The sequence below is a fragment of the Chaetodon auriga genome, chromosome 22 (genome assembly GCF_051107435.1).
Source record: "Chaetodon auriga isolate fChaAug3 chromosome 22, fChaAug3.hap1, whole genome shotgun sequence".
Taxonomy (NCBI): domain Eukaryota; kingdom Metazoa; phylum Chordata; class Actinopteri; order Chaetodontiformes; family Chaetodontidae; genus Chaetodon; species Chaetodon auriga.
The window spans coordinates 10346376-10368970 of NC_135095.1; the positions used below are offsets into that span (position 1 = coordinate 10346376).

At 43.0% G+C, this 22595-nt stretch overlaps 1 protein-coding gene across 4 annotated transcripts in view; it reads left to right on the plus strand.

The window, feature by feature from the left end:
• Positions 1-21522, plus strand: part of grm8a (glutamate receptor, metabotropic 8a) — a 204484-nt gene extending 182962 nt beyond the window's left edge. For 2 of the 4 annotated variants that reach the window (XM_076721878.1, XM_076721877.1), the window contains exons 12-14: positions 18637-18777; positions 18951-19060; positions 20676-21522. In XM_076721878.1, coding sequence (XP_076577993.1) covers positions 18637-18777; positions 18951-19060; positions 20676-20688 — 264 coding nt within the window. In that variant the 3' untranslated portion in view covers positions 20689-21522. The remainder of the gene's footprint in view (positions 1-18636; positions 18778-18950; positions 19061-20675) is intronic. The other 2 variants (XM_076721876.1, XM_076721875.1) reach the window with 1 other exon arrangement.
• Positions 21523-22595: the final 1073 nt, after the last annotated feature.

Consider the following 22595-nt stretch of genomic DNA (forward strand, 5'->3'; position numbering starts at 1 on the left):
CAATCATAAACGGGCTCGGCAGTGAACAACAAGCTCACATACTGATGGATTTTTTGGGGGGATTTTTGTTTTTAGCTCTAGCTAGACTCGAGAATACTGATCGTTGATTCTGCGCTCATACTTCTCCATGAAGTGTGAGATTTAGTGATTTAATGTATCCCCAGTGTATTTCGTGTAGACTGGGCACTGCACCGGACTCTGTTTAAAAAATAGGCTTCTTCTCTTGTCAGCAGCTGATCATATGGTAACTTGGGAGGCAGTTTGGCCTTGTGTGCCCTGACTAATTTGGCATGCAGCATACACGCCAGTCATAATATTGTTTTAATGAAAACTCAACACCTGACATTTGCTCACAGTGTTCATCATCACCGTTATGGAAGAAGGAAGTAATGGGAGTAACAAGCGAGCCAGCTTTGGAAGTGGCGTATTTTCTTTTTAAATGGTGTGCAGTGAACCTAGTTTATTACGGGAAGAGCCAATCATGTTGATTTCTAAAGGTAACTGATAAATATTTGGAAAAGCAACAAATGAATATTCAAAGTAGCTTGAAAGTGTTCAATTTGAGAACAGAGTTTGGTGTGGCAGTAGGTGGTACAATGATCGTGGTAATGCACATGAATGCTGTGGATGTAAAGGCATTCTGTAAACTTTATTACTCACAAATGCATTTATAGTAACAATTTACATGTGATTATAAAGGCTTCAAGAATCTGGACATTTTTTTTGTTTTGACACCTTGAAAGTGCTTGAATTTTACTCATGAAAAGCTTCACAAACCCTGAAGATATTTTTCAGGGATCACATAATAATTAAATGGAAAAGCAAGAAAAAATAGTTTATTTGTAAGACGCTGGATGATTTCACCTCCTCAGGCATTTAGAAATCCTTCAAATAGAATGATCTTAGAAGGAAACCGCTGAAGTGATGGACTGATTGTGTGACAGCCTCTAAGAGGTATCCTTTTGCCTTATCAGTGTAGAATTAGAGGGTGAAGGAGACATGGACATAGATACACTCAAACAGCTGATCCATAACAATGCTGCACACACATAGTAAACCATTGTGCTTACCTGAGCTAAAGCAGCAGTAGTCTATTGATTTCATGTCTTGATCGTGCGACTATCTAGTTTTAACAATAAAAGACTTCATACACTCATTGAGATTCAAGGCAGGCCTTTGATTGCAGATGTCACAGGTTGTACATCACAGTCCTAAACCTTTGTATGCTTTAAATGTGCACCTACAGTAGACAGATGAGCAGCAAACAGACGTGTCGGCATGGTGGTGAAGAGAAGATAGCACTGTATCAGTCACAGCTTTCAAGTATGACATAATATGCCCGTAAACACACACATACACTGTCGAGATACAAATCCAAAAATGTTTAGGGAAGAAATGAATTAAATCAATGCACAGTGTCAAAGCTAAGTGGTCTCGACAGTGCATGTGAGTCCATATAAGCAATCTCCAGCATCAATATTCTGTCCAACTGTGTCGTCCTCTTCTACATAACTCTTATAGTCTGCCCCTGTTTTGGCGTGTCAGTCGGGCAATTTTCATTTCTCCCTCTCCTTGCGCCTCAGCCCATTTTCCTTTCAAGGCGGGTGCCTGCCTCTGTCGCATGGCAAAAAGCTGACATCAAAGTGATCCCGTCTAATCACACATCAGGGAAGTCATACTCTGGCTGGATGCTTGATAGTGTTTTTCTGTTTGCTTGAGCTCATGTTTGTTGAGAAGCCCCAACAAGCCAGAGTTTTGGAGCAGTTAATGATGCAGGCAACATTAACCGCTAGCAACAGGCGTACCGGACCTTCGCCAACGTGGCGTTGTGAGACAGTGGTAGTTTGCTTAGCTTTAGGCACCAAAACTACGTGGTTAGGTTTAGCAGAAGGTCATGGTTTGGATTAGAAGTACATTACTGTTACATACGTGACAATCATTTAATTTAAAAAGAAGTTGATGTTGACTTTTGGTTTCACACTATCCATCCATCCATCCATCCATCCACCCCAGCCCCTCCATACACAGACTGTCTTGCTCATAACACGTCACCTGACTTCCTCCTTTCCCTCTCATCATAATTACCACTAGGGGTCACCACCTAACAAACATAAATACACATCGTAACAACCTACTTGCACAGACAACTAAAAGGCTACGCATGTACTCATAGAACTGGAGTTACATTCAGGTAACTACTATTTATTCACTTCCTCCAGACAGAGGCTTTAATCCAGTCATCATTGCTCCTTCAGTGTGTGCTCATGCATATATGTGTGGCTTCAGAAGTCATTGTGTGTGTTTGTAAGGCATAAAACGGGCATGTAAGTGTGTACATACGTGCGTTTGTGTGTGTGCGCGCGTGTGTGTGATCTGACGTGCTGAAGCATCCTTTCTCACCGGTTGGGCCGAGTGGCGTCCGTGCCGTGTTTGTTCAGCTAATTAGAATGTCCACCAGCACCTTCTTCTGTATTTGGTTTTGAGTGTGTTTGTCTTGTGTGTTGTATTTAATTGGAATATCCACCAGTGCGCATTTGTATGTCTGTGTATGTTGCTTCTAATTGGAATATCCTCTGGAGTGTGTGGCAGCTGGCTGGCTAACAGAGAGAGCAGAAGAGAGGGAGGAGAGCGAAGAGTGAAAGGAATAAACAGGTAATGATGTGACTCGCTGATGGGGCTTTAATGAGGAGAGCTCTACCAAGGGCATAGGTTTGGGATCCGACGGGGGAGAGCGCGAAGGGGCTACAGTGAAGTTAGTTGGAGGTTAGATGACAACATGACTTGCATTGTGATTAACTTTGTCATCAAATGGCCATCACGCTCTGCCTAATCATTGTTCAGTATTGTCAGTGGTACAATATAAGTAGTTTATCTGATATGATAGTTTTAAAATGGCTGCATTCATTTGTGTACGAACACTTCACTATACTGCCACACATCCTCCGACAATCCCTCTTAGATATTTAGCATTAGCAAACCTAGAACATCAGATGTTCTTCTAGGCCACTTTCTCATCTGTTTTTTTTTTCTTTCGGGCACTGTTTGTGACCAGTGCTTACTCTGAAATGTTTAAAATGTGCTTCCGGCAGCTGTTCATTTGTTAATGGGGCTTGTGATGAGGCTCCTGTTGAAACTGCCTTGCATATTGTCGATTGTATGACTGCTTGGATCTTCCACCAGGTGTGCTTCTGGTCTTCTGTTCAGGGTCTCTGTGGTAGGAAACATCTCTGTGGGGATGTTTTAAACTTTGCCTTGCCTTTGACAAAAGAAAAAAAACCTGAATTTAGGGTCAACTCTCTGGCTTTTTTCCAGAAATTTCAACCCAGTGTCACAGTTTGATTCGATATCTCCACTGGCTGCAGTGTAAACCCACCTTTGGTTTGTGGGATCCTGTTTTGAGGGCTTGAGTTTGGCATTATCACCATCACCATCTTGAACATCATGCTGTATTGAAGAGGACTTGAAATAAGCCATTGAGACAATAAACTAATTAGGAAACAGTTTACTAAGGCAGTAAATTTCTGATAAGCTTACTTACGATCAGACTTCTTTTTGCCAGTTTTTGGCCGTTAGAAAAACATGCAGGTTTAAGGCGCTTCCTGCATCAGACCTGGCAGCTCCGTCCACTGTTTAAACAGTCTACGGACAGCGCCCAGAGCGCAGTCTTTAGAGTGCACTGGCAGAGACCCGAAGATGTAGCGTGGTTTGTGGTCAGTGCACAGTGGAGTGGTTTGAAAGAAAAAAAAGCTACTAAACTGACCTTCACTGAAGATTTTTTCCCCCCCAGTCAAACTGCTGTTTACAGGGTCAAGAATGAATTTTGATGCTCAGCTAGCTTGGCCTTTGCCTGTTTTCAAGATCCTTTTTCAGGTCCCTGCTCTTGTCAGATGTACAATTTTCTTGTGACTACTGTGTGTTTATGACCCGATAAGCGACCTTTGAGGAGTTGAAATGGCATCTATTTGCCTCTCCCTTGTTCAGTCGAGCGGACTAGAGAGTGACGCCTGTGTAACGCATACCGTATGTAACATGGAGACCTAACTGTCTTTCTATACTCTGTAGGTATGACCACTGCAGACTTCTGTCCTCACCTGCTCATAGTCACTTGCTCATCTCTCCCACCCTTGGATTTCTGTTTCGTCCTTTAGCCCATCCTCTTCAAATATGCTCTTATTCCTATATTTGTACTCACTCCCTCATCTTAACACCCTCCCCATTGCTCATGTCCTGTGCCTCTCACTCCTCTCCTCTGAATACTCAACATGGCTCTGAGTCGTGGCGGGCAGAAAAACGGGGGGGGGGTGGCAGACAGAGGAGGAGAAACGTAACGCGAGGGAGGGGTGAGAATTGAAAGGGAAAGTTGCAGCACGAGATAGGGGCATGCAGGGAGATACAGCGAGACATGGAATAAGAATGTGTGAGATAGCTTGAGAAAGACGGAGAGAGGGATTCTTAGCCATCACCAGCGAGGGAAGTATTGTTTTGAAATAGGTCATGCTACCATGCAGAGGCTGCTGGCTCCAAACAGCTTCTGCCGCACCCTGCAGAAATGGGAAAGGTTGTGTGTGTGTGTGCGCATGTGTGCTTCCCTTTGCCTCTCTCTGCTTGTTGTAAAGCCCTAACCACAGGGTACATCCTCTCTCCGGCTCGCTCTCTGCGTCAGCCTCATCACCCCTTTTGCCTGACACCATGGACAGGAGACCATCTTTCTTTTTTTTTATTTCCTGTCTTTTCTTTTTTCCCTCTGTCTCTTTATCTTCATCTCTCTCTCTCTCTCTTTCTCCCCGTGAGCCACCTCTTCTGTTCTCCAGATGTCTTAAATATGGTCAGCTTGTTATCTCCTGCCTCCAACAGAGGAAGAATCAACCACCCCGCTGTTACCCACAAACCCACTCACCGCGTGTGTGCGTCTCCTTTTTCCAGAGCATTTGTGTTTTTGCTGCGTTTGTTCTCGCTCGCACAAAGACACATTGGAGGGTTTTTTTGTTTGTTAGTTGTTCCTGCATATCAATTCAGGAGCTGCTCAAATTTAAGGCAAATTTGTTCAAATTTCTGTTCGGGTTTTCGACTGAAGCTTCGAATGTCTGCCAGGAATTTTATGATGTCATCACCCGAAAAAGAAATCCACAAACTAAATCCTCAGTTTGAATAAAGTGATTCATGGGATTAAATGAGTCTTTTTTTATTAAATGAACTTTATTTAATGAATGTAACTTGTCAGTTTCGTCAACCTGAATGCACGTAGGCAGCAGGCTAATCCAATAAAGGCATAAAAAAATGCCTCCACACTGGCGATTTCTTCGACATCTTTCGACAGTCTTTGGCATGAAAGTGATGACTTTTTGATGGCCTGCCAAGCGAATGGAGATACAATATTACTTTTTTTTCCAGGCTTATGTAATTTACTATGATAATGTTAGAGCCAAAATAGATTTTTGCCGTTGTGGTTATATAAATGTATGGAAATGTTTGACTGTCGTGAAAACGTGTCTGAAAGGCCAACATATATGGATTAAAGTGCAGTCTTTAGTTAAAATAGAAATGTGAATTTTGGAAGAGATTGCATATCTTTTTTAATAAATTTAGATTTTTTGTGCTTTACAACGCTCTGGAGTTATTGGAAATTGGATCATGCAAGTCAGCTACCACTGGAATCGAATTTAACAAATAGCATGATATTAATAATGTTACTGTAACCTAATCCTTATATGCAGCTGTGCAGAACATTGAAAAAAGCTGCATAGAATTCAGATGTCAATGCTAAGAATGAAGCTTCGAGGCTTTGAACTGTTCGATACAGCCCTACTAAAATGTGACATGTTTATGGGAATGTGAGTTCTTCTGTTCCTCGCCGTGGACACGCACACCTTGGTCTGTGTTTGTGGGTACAGAGTGAATCAACAAGGTATGCAGCACAGTCATAACCCAGCTTGGGAGCTGTATTATGTGGTGTCGTAGTGGAAGGACAGAGCTGAGTGTTCTAAACAGTATGAATCCGCCGGTTCAGTCACTGAAGCTGCTATTCATACACATCTATGCCTCTCAAGGCCTCCCATTGACATTATCTCTCTGACACATTCACCGTCTCTCTCACACACACCCTCACATACCATCCAACCTCAGACCAAAGAAAAACCCAAGTGTCCTAACCTCAAAATGCCCCTTTTAAGAAGTGAAGAATGGCAAATGGCTTCACTTTCAGTAACTTTCCCCATTTTTTTCTCTCACCATGATTGTGTTTGGTCCTCAGGAGTGTATAAAGAACACACAATCTATATACCTGCCTCACAAATCCATTTGTACTCACAACACACACATACAGGCAATGTCAGGGCTCACTGTACTCAGACAGATTTATAGCTGTGACAGTGGTCCCGCTGGAGAACCAGTGACCGCCCAGATCCTTACCAGGAGTAACTGTGGGTAATCAATCTCCAGTAATCTGAAGAGGCTGGGGGAGAGAGAGGAGGCGAGAGATGGGGAGACAGAATGAAAGTGAACCTCTGAGAGACGGTCAGAACAGCAATGTAAAAGAGAAAGATGGAGGACGAAAGAAGGAAAGGGAGGCAGCAGGAGAACATACAGTACAAAAATGCAGCAAAGAAAGAATGAATCAGAGACTGTGGGAGTGCAGAGTGAGAGCGACGTCAACCAGTACTAGCAGACAAAGGAGGGTGGGATTTACACAACCATAAAAAGATGGAGGAAGAGAGGCCAGTATCAGAGATAGAGAAATGTAAATCAAAGAGGAGGAGGAGGAGGGGTAAAAGTGAAACACTGAGAGATACAAACAGAAAAACAGAGGGATGAAGAGGAAGAAGGGGAACAGAGAAAATCGTCTGAGTCATTTCAGAGTCGGACAGATGGCCGACACTGTGGGGTCACGAGCGTTTAAACATCGCAACTGAGCCTGTCACACGCAGCCGTCCCAAACACGATGCCACACGAGTGCCTTGGGAAGATCGCATTTCAGGCTTTATAGAAACTCTCAATTTCTTTGTTTGTGCTTCGGCTGGCCAGCGGAGCTTGTGTCAGTGTCTGAAACATCTTAAAACCTGATAAACAACATTCGCTTAAACAGTGTTTGCGTTCAGCCTCTGAATGGCTGTAGCTTGTTTTTAAGAGCCCGCATGATAATAATACTCAATAATGTGCAAAAACCTCTCAGAGAGACAAATAACTGGGTGAATAGTCGTAGTATATTTGTCAATTATTTCCTTAAAATGCATTCAATTAAACCGGAATCCCACTTGCTAATAGTAGAATACCCAAATGCTGCCTGCTAATTGTGTAGCATCAGAGCTTGCTCTTTACCTGAGCAGTGGCTGCTGTATTGGTGAAACGCTAGCGAGTGGTGGGGAGTTGCTCGACTGCAGTCTGCTCCGACCGTCAGTAAGAATTTATGCAAACTGACGGGACAAATTGCCCTGAATTAAACATGTCAGGTTGCGTGTTGTCTCCCAGGCAGAGTGCCGCTCCCAAAGCAGGAAGGATGTGATGATTTGTAAAAATGTGCTATCATTCTTCCACTTTAACCGTTTTGTGGGGAAATGGCAGAAAATCACAAAATGCTGTTGGAAATAATGTTGAGATTGGTTGAATTTGCGTTACAGCAATTACACAGGGTGGCATATGCTCTAAACGAAGCCTCTTGAGGTAAATTGTGATATTGAGCGATAAAGTGTGAATAAAATTGATTTTGACTAGACTCAAACTGAAAACTACCTTCAAAAGACAAACTTTCTTGGTTTGAGTTGAAATGGAAAAAAATATTAGAGCTTTGTTTTACAGTCAAGGTAACATACCAGGGAAAATTCTGATATTCCCAACTGTAAGCTCATGGTTGGTACATTAGCAGAGCACAGGGATCAACAGAACACGCACAGACGGCAGATGAAGCCCGGCCAATGTTCCTTCCCTCTGCTGGATTTAGACGTCATGTCGTCTCTATTCTGACAGAATTTGCCAATCCTTGAGGTGATTATCTTTAACAAGGCAGTGTGGAGGGGTGGGGGGGGGGGAGCCCTTTTCATTCATTTTTGAAGGAATAGGTTTTGCAATCTTTTGCAGGGTTCTGGTGGGATTTGGTCGTTTGGCTGAAAATGGGGAGAGACAGACAGCGAGTGTCAGATCCTGACATCAAACAGTGAGATGTTGAAGGATGGGGGGGACGCCCAAGGGGGGACCGCACACAGAGACACTTGCAGTCACACGCAAATGCATGCACATACACACACACACGGAAAGTCTTCTCAAGGGAGCAATAGAGACAGGAAAAGAACAGTATGGATCCAAACTTCTGCATGAAATTCCCTTTCAGCGCCTGATGCAACAGTCGTCTCCATCACCCTTACATCTCTGTTACTACTCTACAATAACAAAATCATATATGCTGTTGTATGTTTTGTTTATTTCCCACCTCCACCGTAGCTGTCATTTCGTCATCCGTGCATGTGTCAGCCTGGAGAGAGACTGCATGACAAAGCAAAAAAAAAAAAAAAAAAAATCATTGATACATAATACAAGGCTTCAGCGCAGGCACTGCAGCTGATTAACTTGTCATTTCGGCTTGTCTTTTTTGATGCCTATTAGCTTTTCTCAATATAAGGTTTGAAATTCTGAATTGTTTTTGGTTTATTCACAGAACAAGTTGTAAATTAACCAAAGCAAATGTGCTATATTTTAAGGAAATTATGTTGTATCAATTAACCACGAGGATGATAATTTAGGAATGAAAAACACTGGAAAATTGATTAATGAATCCACTGTAGTTTCCCCCGATTTAATTAGCGCTGTGCTGCTGATCCCATGAGAAATTCAAAGTTTGTAGCCTCTCAAGCTGTTGCTGTGCAGATGCGATAACCTGGCAACCAGTTGCTGGCACTGGTAAGGAAGTACTTGGCTTTGAGATATTGGAGCTCTGTCAGACAGTGTCAGGGAGCATTCAGCTCTGAACCAGGAATAAAGAGTCTGGTCAACAAAGAGTTGCGATGTAGTGCCACGAAGTTCTTGTTCCAGTCCGTGCTTCCAAATGATTTGAACTTTAATGGCGCTGGGAGTGTCATCCCGCTTTAAGAGTTAAGCCTCTGGAACAAAGGGCGCACGATGAGCAGTTTGTATGTGAGTGTGTGAGAGACTTTATATGACTGCACACACACAAGCTTTAATAACTGTTAATTAAGCCTTAAGTATCTACTAATGTATACACGACTCATGAAAGCTTAAACTACGTGGAGTCTCATGCCAGGGGAGGAGGACGGGTGACGTTACCTTCAAATTCATTTTCAAAACAGTGTTGAATTCAGAGGAGATAGCGCACTGTTCTGAAGAGAAAAAAAAAAACAGAATTAAAAGAAGAAGAGAAATTTGAGACCGCCGTTGTGTTCCCCTTCAATAAAATCCACGATTTCATTACTTCGATTTCTTACTCTTGTGTTAATTTCATCAGAATTGCAAAAGAGGTTGGGGACTATGTAGCGTCGCTCAGTGCTAGCGTGGGAAAGTGTTTTGTGTCATTTGCAGCCCCGTTTCTGTCAAGATTGCACCATGTCAGCCGCAGAAACTTCCCATTTAACACCCATAACAGAAGAGCAGACATACAGTTAATCCCGTTTCACATGCTCAAGGTGTGACACATTTTTTCCTTCCAACTTGGACAGCAGTCTGCTGACTGATGATGCTCCATGTAAGTCCTTGCTGGGTATTTTAATTGGCTGAAGCTGTGCACAGTGGGGCCACAATCATGTCAGCTGGGAGAGAGAGAGAGCGCGAGAGAGGAAGCTATTCGCGACGGGGCCACCTTCACGGTGCGCATTACCATGAAACCTTTATACAGAACTTGTTCTACTTGAGAATACTGGCTGAACCTGACGCAGATCTGCAAGTCAATAAGAGCTGTGGCACAGCAAACACAGATGTATAACAAACACCCCATGCACTCTTTAATGACACATGCAGACCGTAGATCAGTATGGATTAGATGGAGGAAAGTATGTCATTAAGTGCTGTTTTGTAGAAGGTAATGAGGCACTTGTGGACAAGAACTGACCACACTTGGGCCCAATTAAGCTGCTCTGACACAAAGTTAAAATGTTATGGTGGAGAATCCTGTGTCAGAGATTTTTTCTTTTTAAAGAAGCATTTCATCACAGCGCCATGATGGAACAATATTTGCGATGGAGGTTTGAAGAAGTGAAAGTTGAGGATTTAACAAGCTCTGAATAAATCGCATGTTGAGACTAAGAAAGCTACAAAAGTAAGTTTTGCGTGCATGAGGGAAAAAAAACCCCAAAACACCTACTGCTCTCAGTAATTTTGGAGCAGAAATGGGTTTCCAAATCATACCCTTCACAACGTCCACAGCTGATGGTTGGAGTCGAACACTGAACTGTAATTGGTGCAGCTTTTGTCAAGTTGCTACATTCCACTGTGGCCATGAACTGTTGCTTTTGGAGTTATTTTGAGACACAAACTGTGAACATGTTTCTTCACTGCCAGCGTTTCCTTTGGTTGGACGTCTTTTTAAAGCAGCTAGATTCAGCGCAAAGAAACTTCACTTAGCAAGACATTCTCAGCATTCCAGTTCTTCTTAGATCATGTAATGATGGATGGGTTATATGCGCCATTATAGTTGTTTGCTTATAGAGACACCGACATCTTCTGGCTCAGGCTCAGGCTCTGCACCATCACTCCTCAGAACACACGCCACACCACATATTGCTCAATGGAACTGCTGGCCTCAGTGTTTGTGTTCTGTTGGGTAAAATACAACAGGGGGCCCATGAGCAATCAATACAATACAAGTTTAAAAGATGAAGTGCAGCAAGACACTGGAGGCAAGACAGAAGTTAACTGAATATGCTGCTTGTGTTGGTGTTTAACACATGCTCTGTAAAACGCCACGTTCCCAAATGAGCCTTTAGTGACGAAAAGAATTGAAAATGAAAACTTTATAGAATACTGAGGAATTTAGAAATATAAAGAAGTAAGACTGATACATTTCTGAGTGGTAAAAAGTGAAATCAAAGTGTTTGGGAGTCCTGTTCAGCATTGGTTTATTCACTGGGAGACTATTGAAGGAAGAAGAGACAAAACACGATGAAAGAGCTGCAGAGAGTAGATGGTAGAAGGTGCATCAATCGAGCACATCGAGAGCTCTGCAGAAAACTGGCCTATGGGAGTGTGGCTGCGCACGTACCACTACCTAATGGATAAATTTCCCCACGCACGGCTGTGGCGTGGCTGCCTGAGCTGATCGCATTGTGATTTGCTCAGTCTCAAAACACTGCACCAATAGACAGTCTCATTTGTTCCATATCAATGTACTCAAATATCCACCAAATGCAACTTGAATTTAAGTTCAACATAAGCCTGGTGACAATGAGCCTCCCCGCTGTGCATCAGAGCTCGAACATGAAACGTCGATGCAAATGTGCAATATGACAAACAAACTGGGAAAAAGACAACTGCTATTAGAATTTTTGGGGGTGGTCACTCCTACGGCTCGCTGCTGCTATCTAACCTTAAAGTTTGGATCCTATTCTCCCCTGTTTCTGCTGCTGCGGAGACCAGCTTCCCTGACAGGACCTGGTAAAGTTTTACCCGATTTAATCCAAAGTCCAACTGGACGAAATTAACATTTAAGAAGGCACAAAGATGGTCTGGTTCAAGGGAGAAATCCCAGCTGGTGACAGATCACAAAGAGGGGAAAACTAGCACCTCCACAGCCTGGCCTCACATACACACACACACACACACACACACACACACACACACACACAGGGAGAGAGAAGTGGACTGCATTACAAAAAAGCACAAACTTTTCTCGTGAGACAGAAACACGCCCTGAAAACATGCTCCAAAAATACTGAAGGAAAAGCAGAAGCCGTGGCTCGCTGTGAGAGAAAGTCTCTCCGGTAAATGGAGGCTTCATCAGCAACCGCCACCGACTGTAGGTAAACAAACTGGGTCAGACGGTGCAGACCCGCCAGCGCCTTTTAAGATTGTGGCCACAAACAACGTGCACCACCTGCTTACCTGTCCGTGCTGCATTCAAACAGACCAACTTCATGCTAACATGACAAGCTCAGCTTGATCCTCAGAAATCCAGTTGTGCTCAAGTACAATCTGCTAGCTGGGCTAACACTGACAAGCTAATGTTGGCGCTAGCATTAGCTGCCAGCAGAAACCAAGATCTTGAAACTGATTAGCTCGAAGTCAAACCCGTACCTCTGTATGACCCAACTAAAGATCTAGTCTTTTTCAGAATATTTGAAAATGGAAATGTTGCATGAAATTGTCTTTAATGTGTTCACTGTTGTATTTAGTCAATCTATAAACAAACACTTAGATCCTAAAACTGACTGAAAACAAATCAGAAAATTAAAAAAAAAAAAAAAAAGAAAGTGTCATTGTCCTTCATATTCAGAGGTGGTTAAAAACTGGGTCACACTCCTATTTTTTCAACAAACAAATAAAAATAAAATGTTTTCAACCTCCCATGGCTCAGGTGATTAAATAGATGAGTGGTCCCATGCATCAGATACACAGAGACAAACACACACACACACACACAGTAGGTTTTGACACTAAATGCCAGTCTGAAGTTAGTTTAGGACCCTCGGGCAGTCCGTAAAGTCACCTCGCTCGTGAAATGGTTTGTTTAGGACGGGAACCAATCAAGGACACCGAAACTCATTATCAGTGCACAGTCGGTAGCATGTTAAATTAGTAGAGCTTGAGATGGAAAAAAAAAAAGAATAATGGGGTAGACAAACAGAAAGGCTAAAAGATAAAATCAGAAAAAGTTTCAAAAGACTAAGAGACATTCATAGAGAGGGATATATAAACAAGGAGCGGCCAGAGATGAGGGACGACGAGGAAAGACGATTGAAAGGTACAAGACGTCTTAGTCGTGCAGAATTCCTTCTCACTCCCGCATTTTTCTTATTCCCTTCTCTTGTTCTCACTGACTGTTCGCTGGCTCGGCACATGAAACAAAGCTGCCCGTAGTCATTTCTTCTAAATGAGAGCTGGGAGACAAAAAAGAGATCAGAGTGACGTCTGGCGGGAGATCTCAGCGACTCTGCGACAGCAGAGGGTTGAACACGAGTTCAGCTTCGTGCAAGCGCTCGGCGTTTCAGTGCAACAGTGTCCAAGTGACGGGCAGATGCTCCCCCACTGTGAAACTTCTCTCTGTCTTTAGCTCAAATCTACCGGCTTTCCCCAGTCAATCCCAGTTTATGAAAATGGGATTTTACCATCTTTCTGCTGTATAAGACAAGCTGCTATTGTAGGAACGTTACATTTGTTGTAATGGAGAAGTCGATGCTTTTGCAAGCTAACTAAGCTAACTGATGCAGCCCAGGAACGTGCCGACCGCAGCAAAATAAGAAGAAAATAAGACAATGCACGCCACTACACACCGCCTCACTTTTGTCTGAGTCTATACATTGTTTTTTGCACAGCATATCTTTAATTACTCCCTCAGAAAATGCCACGCTGTGCACAGCAACGCCAGCAAACGACGACAGGCAACCGCTCCGCCTCTTGGCAACACACAACAAAAAAATCTGGTTGCTGGGTTGAGCGCTCAGTGAAGCTGTGTTAATTTGAACATGTGTGAGCGTCTGTGCGAGTGTCCTGTGGGAGAAACTTTCCATTTCATCAGCGCTGCAGGACTTTGTTCCTCAGTTCAGTCACTGCACGCCTTCGTCATCGCTGCGTCTTTCTCTGTATTTCTCCGTCGCCCTCCACTTCCTGTCAACCGACTGTTGTTCTCCCAAATGTTTCCTTTCTTGTTCCTTGTTCACCTGCTGCCACTCTTACTTCCTCTTGTTTATTCTCTCTCCCGCTCTTCCTGTCGTCCTGTGCCCCCCCCCCCCCCCCGTTGGCTGTGCTGGCCGTGTTGCAGGCCAGAGCTCTTTGATTTCACCACCATATGAAAGAAGTTGCAATAAATCAGAGAAGCAACATAAGGACTTAAAATGTTTGGTGTCTTGGTTCATCAAGCATGAGAGAACTGGAGATGTATGTGTGTGTGTATGTGTGTGTGTGTGTGTGTGTGTGTGTGTGTGTGTGTGTGTGTGTGTATGTATGTTTCTGTTCTTTTACCCTGTGCATTGTGATTCATATTCATGTGAGGCCATGCTTGTCTGTGCGTGCACATGCAACGATTCAGACTCCTTCAAGTGTGTTGGTCTGACAACCCGCTTTTGAACGCAGTGATTAAAGTGCTAGCACGGTTTTATTTGAAGAGCCCACATGATGTGCAGAGAAAAAAAAAACTGTATGTTTTAGGTCTTAATATGTACGTGTCATATGTCTCCCTTGTGCGTGTATCAGCGAGTGGAAATTGCGCCTTATTTAGTTAATTTGCTTGTGATGTACTGTTCAAACGCTGTATCTATAGTACCGCCAAGCCAACTCAGAAGAGCCGTCAACATTAGCTGTCATGCCTCAGCTGTCTGCCGTGGAGTGAAGACTGCTCCCACTATACTTACTGTAACTCACTAATGGGCGGCCTAGCTATCAAGCTGCCTGTCTCTTGGGATCAGCCACTTCTCCCGGGAATTACATTCAGCTATTCAGCGACTTACATGAAATGGCAATGTTCGCTGCCAGATGAGATTGCGCTCGTGTGGCCCTGTGGAAAAAAAAAATAAGTATTTGGCTTCAGGCCTACAAGTCTCGACGTTTTCTGTGCTGCTGCGTCTACAAAAGCGACCTCTCATTTCCACCTCCACCTGCATCAGGAGACCACGCTCCACTCCTTCGCTCCGTGTCTGGTGTCTTGTCCATCGTGTCTCAAGCTCCAACCAACAACCTTTGTCATCATTGTGATGCAGCATGTTGAGAACACAATGGAAACGTTATTTTTTGCAAATATTTTCAATATCAGCTGGTTTACCAGACAAAAAAAACGCAGATGTCTGCGGTTAAAAATAGTGGTACTCATCACTGTGATAAGATCTGTGTTTCACAACAGTGGAGCTATCCTTTCAAGCACTAATTGAGAAATAACAAGGTGTCCAGCAGACAGAAATCCCGCGTTGACCACTTCTTAAAATGAGTACCCCTGAGAGGACAATAACATCTCTTCTGTGTAATGAGCACAACACTGCTAATTCAATTCAGGCAATGTTACTCACTGACGCTGACCAACAATTTAGCTAAAGCATCACTTTCTTGAACCTTAAGACTCGAAGTAAGCGCTACACCAAGCCAAGTATCTGCCCACAGAATCTAGCATACGTCTTTCTACTTTTTCCAGTCCTCTGCCTCTCTTCCCTCTTTTCTCCCCAGGTGTTAAAAGCACATCAGCCATCACTCTGCCCCTCTGTTCCTCTTTCTAAATCTCTGCCTATCGCGGACCAGAGAGGCTCCCTCTGTAAATGTTTTAAACCTTAAGGGAGCACATTGTATGCAGCCATCCGGAGCTAATCGTCTACTTTCAGAGGGTGACTTTTGGGATAATAGAGCACTCTTCCAATACACACATTTCTAGCCATTATCAGCTGTGGACAGCAGGGTGGAGGAGGACAGTTTCAGTCTTCGGTACGTGCGTGCGTCTTTGTGTAAATAACAGCTGGAAGCCACAACTTTGGACCAAAGGCTAGATGTAATGGAAGTGGCTATCAGCAGACTCGCTGCTGTTTTGATAAGAGCGGGTTTGCTGCTTAAGGGGATCTCTGCTTTCCTGTCATTTTCACTTTAATTCAACATTTTTCTTTCTACATGTTATTCCATTTTCACTCTTTTCCCCATCGAATCCCTTCCGATCTTTTCTCTCTGTCTCTGTTTCATTCCCGTGTCTTTCCTGCTGAAAATGCTCCGTCTGTTCCTCTTCGATGCAGCCACTCAGTTGAGTGCAACAATATGGCAAAGTACAACTGAATCCACAAATTCTGCCCTCCATCTTTCCCTCACGATCTTTCTCCCTCTCGCTTAATTGGTGATCTGTCAAACAGCTGCAGAATTCAGTCCTGTGGTAGTGCTTTGCTTTGCGTGCATGTTTCTGTGTTTGTGTTTGATCTTGTGGTTGAGGTGAAACTCAGCCAATGAGAGTTGAAGCTGCTTTCAGAGCTTGTAAGGGAGCTGCAGTCAGAGCTCTTTAACCCTGGCTGACCCACAGTTGGTCATCCAGAGAAACAAAATTAAAGCGTTTCCATGCAAAGCGTATGCACACTGTCTGCACTGCTTTGAGTGTATGTTTAAATGAAAGACCAATATTTAGTAAATGTGACACACTTACATACTTAAAATAGTTTTTTGGGTTTCATGCATTTGTCTGTGTGCGTCTGTGTGTGTGTGTGTGTGTTAGTGTGTGTGTCACTTTGCCTCCAGTTTATTGGCTGTGCGCTCCCCTTTCCTTTGGCTACTGTCAATGTTATCAACTTCTGCCTTCAGGCAGGTGTGTGCGTGTGCGCCTCTTCCTCTACATTTGCGAGGACCAAGTTTGAAACCTTGAGAATGACGACAGTTTGCTTTCTTCAAAAGCCCGTTTGAGGGTTAAGAGTGGGGTTAAGGCAGGGTAACTTTATTTGTATAGCACATTTCATCCACAGAGAAGGATAAATGTGTGTTGCCCACCATCACAGTCAGCTAGCCATGGAAGGAGTCGGTGTTTTCATCTATTAAAGTATTAGTTAATTAGATTTCTTGTGCTTTTGTCGAGTTCTTAAATCCTATTTTACAATGAGTGCTTTTTGAGGTCAGTGTCAGGAGGTCTGGTCAGCTTTTGCTGGGCAGTTTGCACCTTTTACCAAAGGATGTGTTTCTGCGGACAGACTTTTCATGTATCCTTACTGCATTTGGAGAATATAAAGCTATTATTTTGTAACTTCAGACTGAGGATCCTGAGGTCATATCCTCTTTAGTTTTTCAAATGTCCATTTCCATAATTCTCACAAGTGGTCTAATGTTTTCTCAAACTGAAACCTCTTCTAGAGGCATATTTACAGCCTACAATGAATTCTGAATTGAATAACCAAATTAGAGAGTGAAAACTGAGCACACCCTGTCTGATTGTCTTGCTCTTATTATTGATTCCCTCTGGAATGCCAACACCGGTCATATCGTGTAGCTGCACTTATCCAGTTGATATTTAATCGTATGCGTATGTATACATTTATGTACATGTAGGTATCCCATGTATTTTCTATGTTGTTAAGTAACCCTTTGTAATATAAAGGGACCTTATTCTAAGCAGGGCTGTATGTACTATGGGACAGTCCAGAAACTGGAGAAACAGTCATGAATGAAGATGAAGTCAGCAGTGGATCAAACATTATCCAAAGTAAAACTGCAGCACTTGTGTGATTTTTTTTTTTCAAAGCTGGCTGTCTGAGGTGTGAAGTCGCTGCAGAGTTAACAGTACAGCTCTGCTCTCTCTCGGCTTCCTCCTTCTTGTCAGGCTGTAGTTACCAGCACCGTCTCAATCAGTGCGCCTGTGCACTTTTTGACAATGCAGTCGGCCACTGTTGTCTTTCTGTTCTCTCGCTCACTTTCTCACTTCATCAGTGCCTCCACGAGTCACATCCCTCCCCTCTTCTTCTCACTTGCCCCCCCCTTCCATATCATTGGTTTTTGTTTTATGTTTCTTCCCTGCCTTCGTCCTCTCTCCATGCCTCTCTATTACCTTCCCTTCCAGGCTCTTCTTTCCATTTCTACAATTCTTTCCCATATTTCCACCCCCCTCACCTCTCCCTCCCCTGTCTGTCTCTCTCGATATACTGCAGACAGTGCTCGCCTGATGAGCACTATGTCTTGAGAGCTTGTCAGCTGTGTCAGGTCTGTCCTCCTCCAACTGACTCTCTGAAACCCACTAAGGACCTGAGGACTAGTGCTCAGTCCACTGCAGTGTGTACATGTGTGTCTGCCTGGCTGTCTTCTTGTTTCATTATAACTATCCTATCTTTCTTGGCAGAATCGAAGACGTCTAATACAGTAGTCTAAATTAGTCGGCTGTACATAACAATTTTGACTGTTGTAAGTGTCATCATGTTTGTCCCTCAGTCCACTGTCTGTACCCTTTGACTTGTGTCTGCCATCTAGTCCACTATCCAGGACTGCTTCTGTTTGCCTGTCTGTGTGTTTGACAGTGCAGCTGCAGTCATTCAGTCTCAGAAACTCATGGATTGTTAGAGGGAAACTGCAGTTCAGTAACAGTTCAGTATCTGAAAAATAAAGTTTTCTCCTCCTGTAAGGTCTCCTGTCGACCAAACTTCACCCAAACTCTGACAAAAAACACAAATTTCACTCAAATTTCTGTCACTATCAGCTCACCTGATGCAGTAAACCACACCCATCTGGTGTTTCAGCCTGCCAAAAAACTGCTCAGAGTCTTTTTAACATTCTGCGACGAGGACAAGCTCGGCAGCACACGGGCAATTAAGCAACTTCATTGGTGCCATCATTTCAAATACCATTTGATCTACCTGCCTGTGTGTCTCTGTGGCTGTCAGTACGCACTCTCTCCGCTCTTGTTAGACCATCTTTTACTTCTTGTCTCCCTCCCATCTGTCCTCCTCCTCTTTCCCTCATCAGACATATTCTGTACTTGGACGATTACACAGACTATCTCTGACAACTTGAAATGTGATAAATGACTCTGTCTCGCTGTCTCCCTCCTCCTAGATGTATATCCAAACTACCACCCTGACCATCTCCCTCAGCCTGTCTGCCTCCGTGTCTCTGGGGATGCTCTACATGCCCAAGGTCTACATCATCCTCTTCCACCCTGAGCAGAACGTACCCAAACGAAAACGCAGCTTCAAGGTGAGGTGGACTTGAGGACTTTACGTTTCCATCAAATCTTGATATTTTGACTGATGTTAGATATGATGTGTGAGGACAAAATGAGGATAATGAATCTAACAATACATTATACCACACTAATAGTCCTTGTTGCCAATCAGTGGATTTCTGAATGTAAATGCATGGTGATGCAGGCAATCGTGACAGCTGCCACCATGTCGGGAAAACTGACCCAGAAGGGAGGAGACCGGCCCAACGGAGAGGTGAAGACCGAACTGTGTGAGAGCATGGAGACCAACAGTGAGTAAGAGAACACCTAAGTTTTATAATTATACATATAACAAACTATATAAAACTGTGTCATCAGAATCAGAATTATATGAGACCAAGCAGACCAACAAGAAGTCAAAAATGTTTAATTATTTCCGAAACATACATGTGCACTGTGTTATGTGCAGTAATGTATACACTGTCAGTAGTTTGAGTACAGAAGCATTTTATGATTAAAAAAAAAAAAAACATATAATATACATGCACAATAACATACATACACGTTACTGCACAGAGAGGTTGAAACTGAATGCCAGTGAACAGGAAGCACGTTTTATCATGATGCGGTCTAACAGCTGTTCGTGTGGGGTTATTTGCATGCGGTGATGGAACACCCTACTCCATCGAAAAACAAATGAGCAAAACAAACATTTTCCCTTGTGCAGATTTATGCTTAGATGCACAGTTTGTGTCAAGCTTTTGTTTTGCATTAATCAAGCAAAAATTTAATTCTGATTCGAAAATTAATTTCACGCCTGGCTTTTTTTTTTTTTTTTTTCTTGTTGCACGGCAGAACAGCTGCGACAGTGACAGTTTTAAAGACTGTGGTGTGCTTTCTCTCTCAGTGAAGCACCGTTATATGCATTTCAAAGTTAAGCTGGTTGCTCTGTGTCAGCAATCTGCAGATGAAATGCCAATGAGTGTCTGTGTGTGTGTGTGTGTGTGTTTGTGTGAGTGAGAGAGAGAGACAGAATGTGCATGATTAGCTGTGTGCTCGCATGTTTTTGCATGAGTTTCCATCAGTCTATAAATCCAAGAGGATTCGTGTGTCCGTTGGTGCGTGTGCGCTCATCTTCATCTGCTAACACATGTATGTACAGCCTTACATGAGTTTCTCTGCAGTCTGTGAGCACTGTATGTAGGGGTTTAGTAGGTTTCAGACCTGTGAAGACAAACCCTGTTTTCCTGTCAGCACTTTATTAGCATCAGCGAAGGAAGCAGGTCACAGTTCATTCATTTCTCCAATAGTTAAACTGCTTAGTCATCTCCTCACATGCACAAAGTTCCATACGGCCCAAGCGGCAGTTTATGTATACAACAGTGACAAGCAGAAAGCAAGTGCTTCTTTGGTACCTGACATTTTGCTTAAGAGTGCTCTTCAGAAAATATCAATAAAAAGCTTTGGACATTTTCCAAGTCTGCATGCACTCAACATTCATTTCTTTGGTGTATTTTTTTTCATCAAGGACCTTTTTCCATTATTCCAGCAGTGTGAAGGCAAATCATGAGTGAACGACAGAATGAAAAAAAAAAAAAAAAGTCGTATGAAAGAGTATAACAATGGCGCGGTTAGAGGCCTGTGGTTGCTGCAAAAACATTGACATTTACCATGGAACGCTTGAGGGGACACAAGACATAATGGGCTTGACAAAAAGCCCAAACAACTCAGGTGGACTGTGGACGTGACACTGTTACGTGACCATCTGTAGCAAAATCTGCTCTCAACTGCTCTTTCTACTTTGTTTCCTTTCCTCCTCCCCTTCCATTCCTCCAATCTGTCTCTTTCATTCTCTCTCTCCCTTTCCACTGTTTCTTTTTCTTATCCACACACCTTCTGTTCACCATCCATCCTCCCCGTATTCACGCAGCTTCATCAACTAAGACGACGTATGTCAGCTACAGCAATCATGCCATTTGAAGGGACCACAGAAGAAGAAGAAGAAGAAGAAGGAAGGGACTGGACGGGAGAGGGGAGGGGGGGGCGTGTCGGGGCAGTGGCAAGTGAAAGAAGGAGCCGCCGTTCTTGGCCGACTGGCCGAAGAATTGGCGGACGGACAGAGCGCCCAATGGAATCCAAGCATGAGACATTTTGTATTGTTCCGCATCAAACCACAGAGAGGTGGGACCACATAAACAGCCAGTCAGTGTGCCTGCTTTCCCGCTGCTCACAGCTCATTGGTCCTACCATGAACTTAACCTGTTTTAAAACAAAAAAAACAACAAAAAAAAAGACACAACATGAAAAAAGTGACATACCATAGGACGCTGTGGTGGACGGAGTAACTATTAAAACCCACAAAAAAAAAAAAAAAAAAAAAAAAAAACCTTCTGAAAAGAAAAAAAACCTCTCAGAAATCATGTAGACATTATATCTAAAAGGGCAAAGGTGGGGTTGGGAAAGAGATTTAACAGATTACATTTTAAAAGATATTTAAAAAGAGAAATGTAAGAGAAAATCTATGAGACTCAAACATGTTTGTTGTTATTCTCTACTTGTAAGTATTTTTGTGGTTGTGACGATTTTTTCATTCTTGTCTCACCGTTGTCTGATGGATCGCCCTTGCTTAATGAGATGAGTGTGTTTCCTCCTGCTGTCTTGGCTAACCGGGTTGTAGCCTTGGGTTGTGAACCTGTAAAATGCCATGGTTGAAGCATGCCAGTTTTTATACAAAAATGAGATTTATTTATAATAAAGGAATGTTTTGCAAATGTGTAGATTGGTGGTCGTTTGTACGTTTGTTGTTTTGAGGGCCACCACTTTGCAGATTGCAGGTTTTTTTGGTTAGCAATTCTGCCTTTTGTGTGATTTTCTCATTCTTTCCCCCTTCATTTTCACTTTGATCCAGACTGAAATATCTCAACAGCTAGCACATGATTACCATGAAAATGTGTAGACATTGATGGTCCCCAGAGGCTGAATCCTAATGACTTTCCCTCTAGTTTTCCTCTATGCTATCATGAGGTTGACGTGTGTGGTTTTGACTGAAATGGCTTGACAAATATTGAATGGATTGCCATGAAATTTGTTGCATAAATTCATGTCTCTCTCAGGATGAATTGCAATAACCTTGGTGATCCCATGACATTCGTATGAGTACTTTGTGTTGAGCACTTTGGGGAATGGCAAATAGATCAGATGGCAAATATACTCGTCAAACAGCATATTAGCATGGTCATTGTGAGCATACCATTTAGCTCAAAGCACCTTTTCTATTGTGGCTGTAGAATTAGTCAACTCTGTGTTGTTCTTAGCATTGCAATCAAATCAAAACCCAGTAAAACTTTAAATATCAAGGACAGTGTACACATGCAGAGAACTGCTCTGTCAGAGCAGCAGGATTGTTCCGTTCTCTGCTTCAACAGTTATTGCCTGATAATTCCCACAATTTAGCGAATTCCTTGGTTACATCCAGGACAAAAGATCTTTCCAAGTTTGATTTTACCATATTTTGTAATGTCTTATGTTTTAGGTATTTCCATTAAATGCTCTCACGCCGTCCTCTTCAACGCTCCTCTTCAGCGTAATGATCTCCCTGCAGACAAGATGTTGATCGGAGAAATCTGTCAGAAAGAAAGCCTGGAGGGAGAGCATGAGAGAGAATGAGAGAGAAACAGATATTAGAGCAAAATCCCCCTCTCTGTACACCTGGAACAATTCACCACATGTCCAACCTTCAAAAATACATGAAGGCTAAGAAAGAAAGTCAACAGCATCAGTGAATGCAGTCTTGATGGAGAGGAACAATCGATAATGCTGAAGGCAATGTGAAACGACAAATCGCACCGTT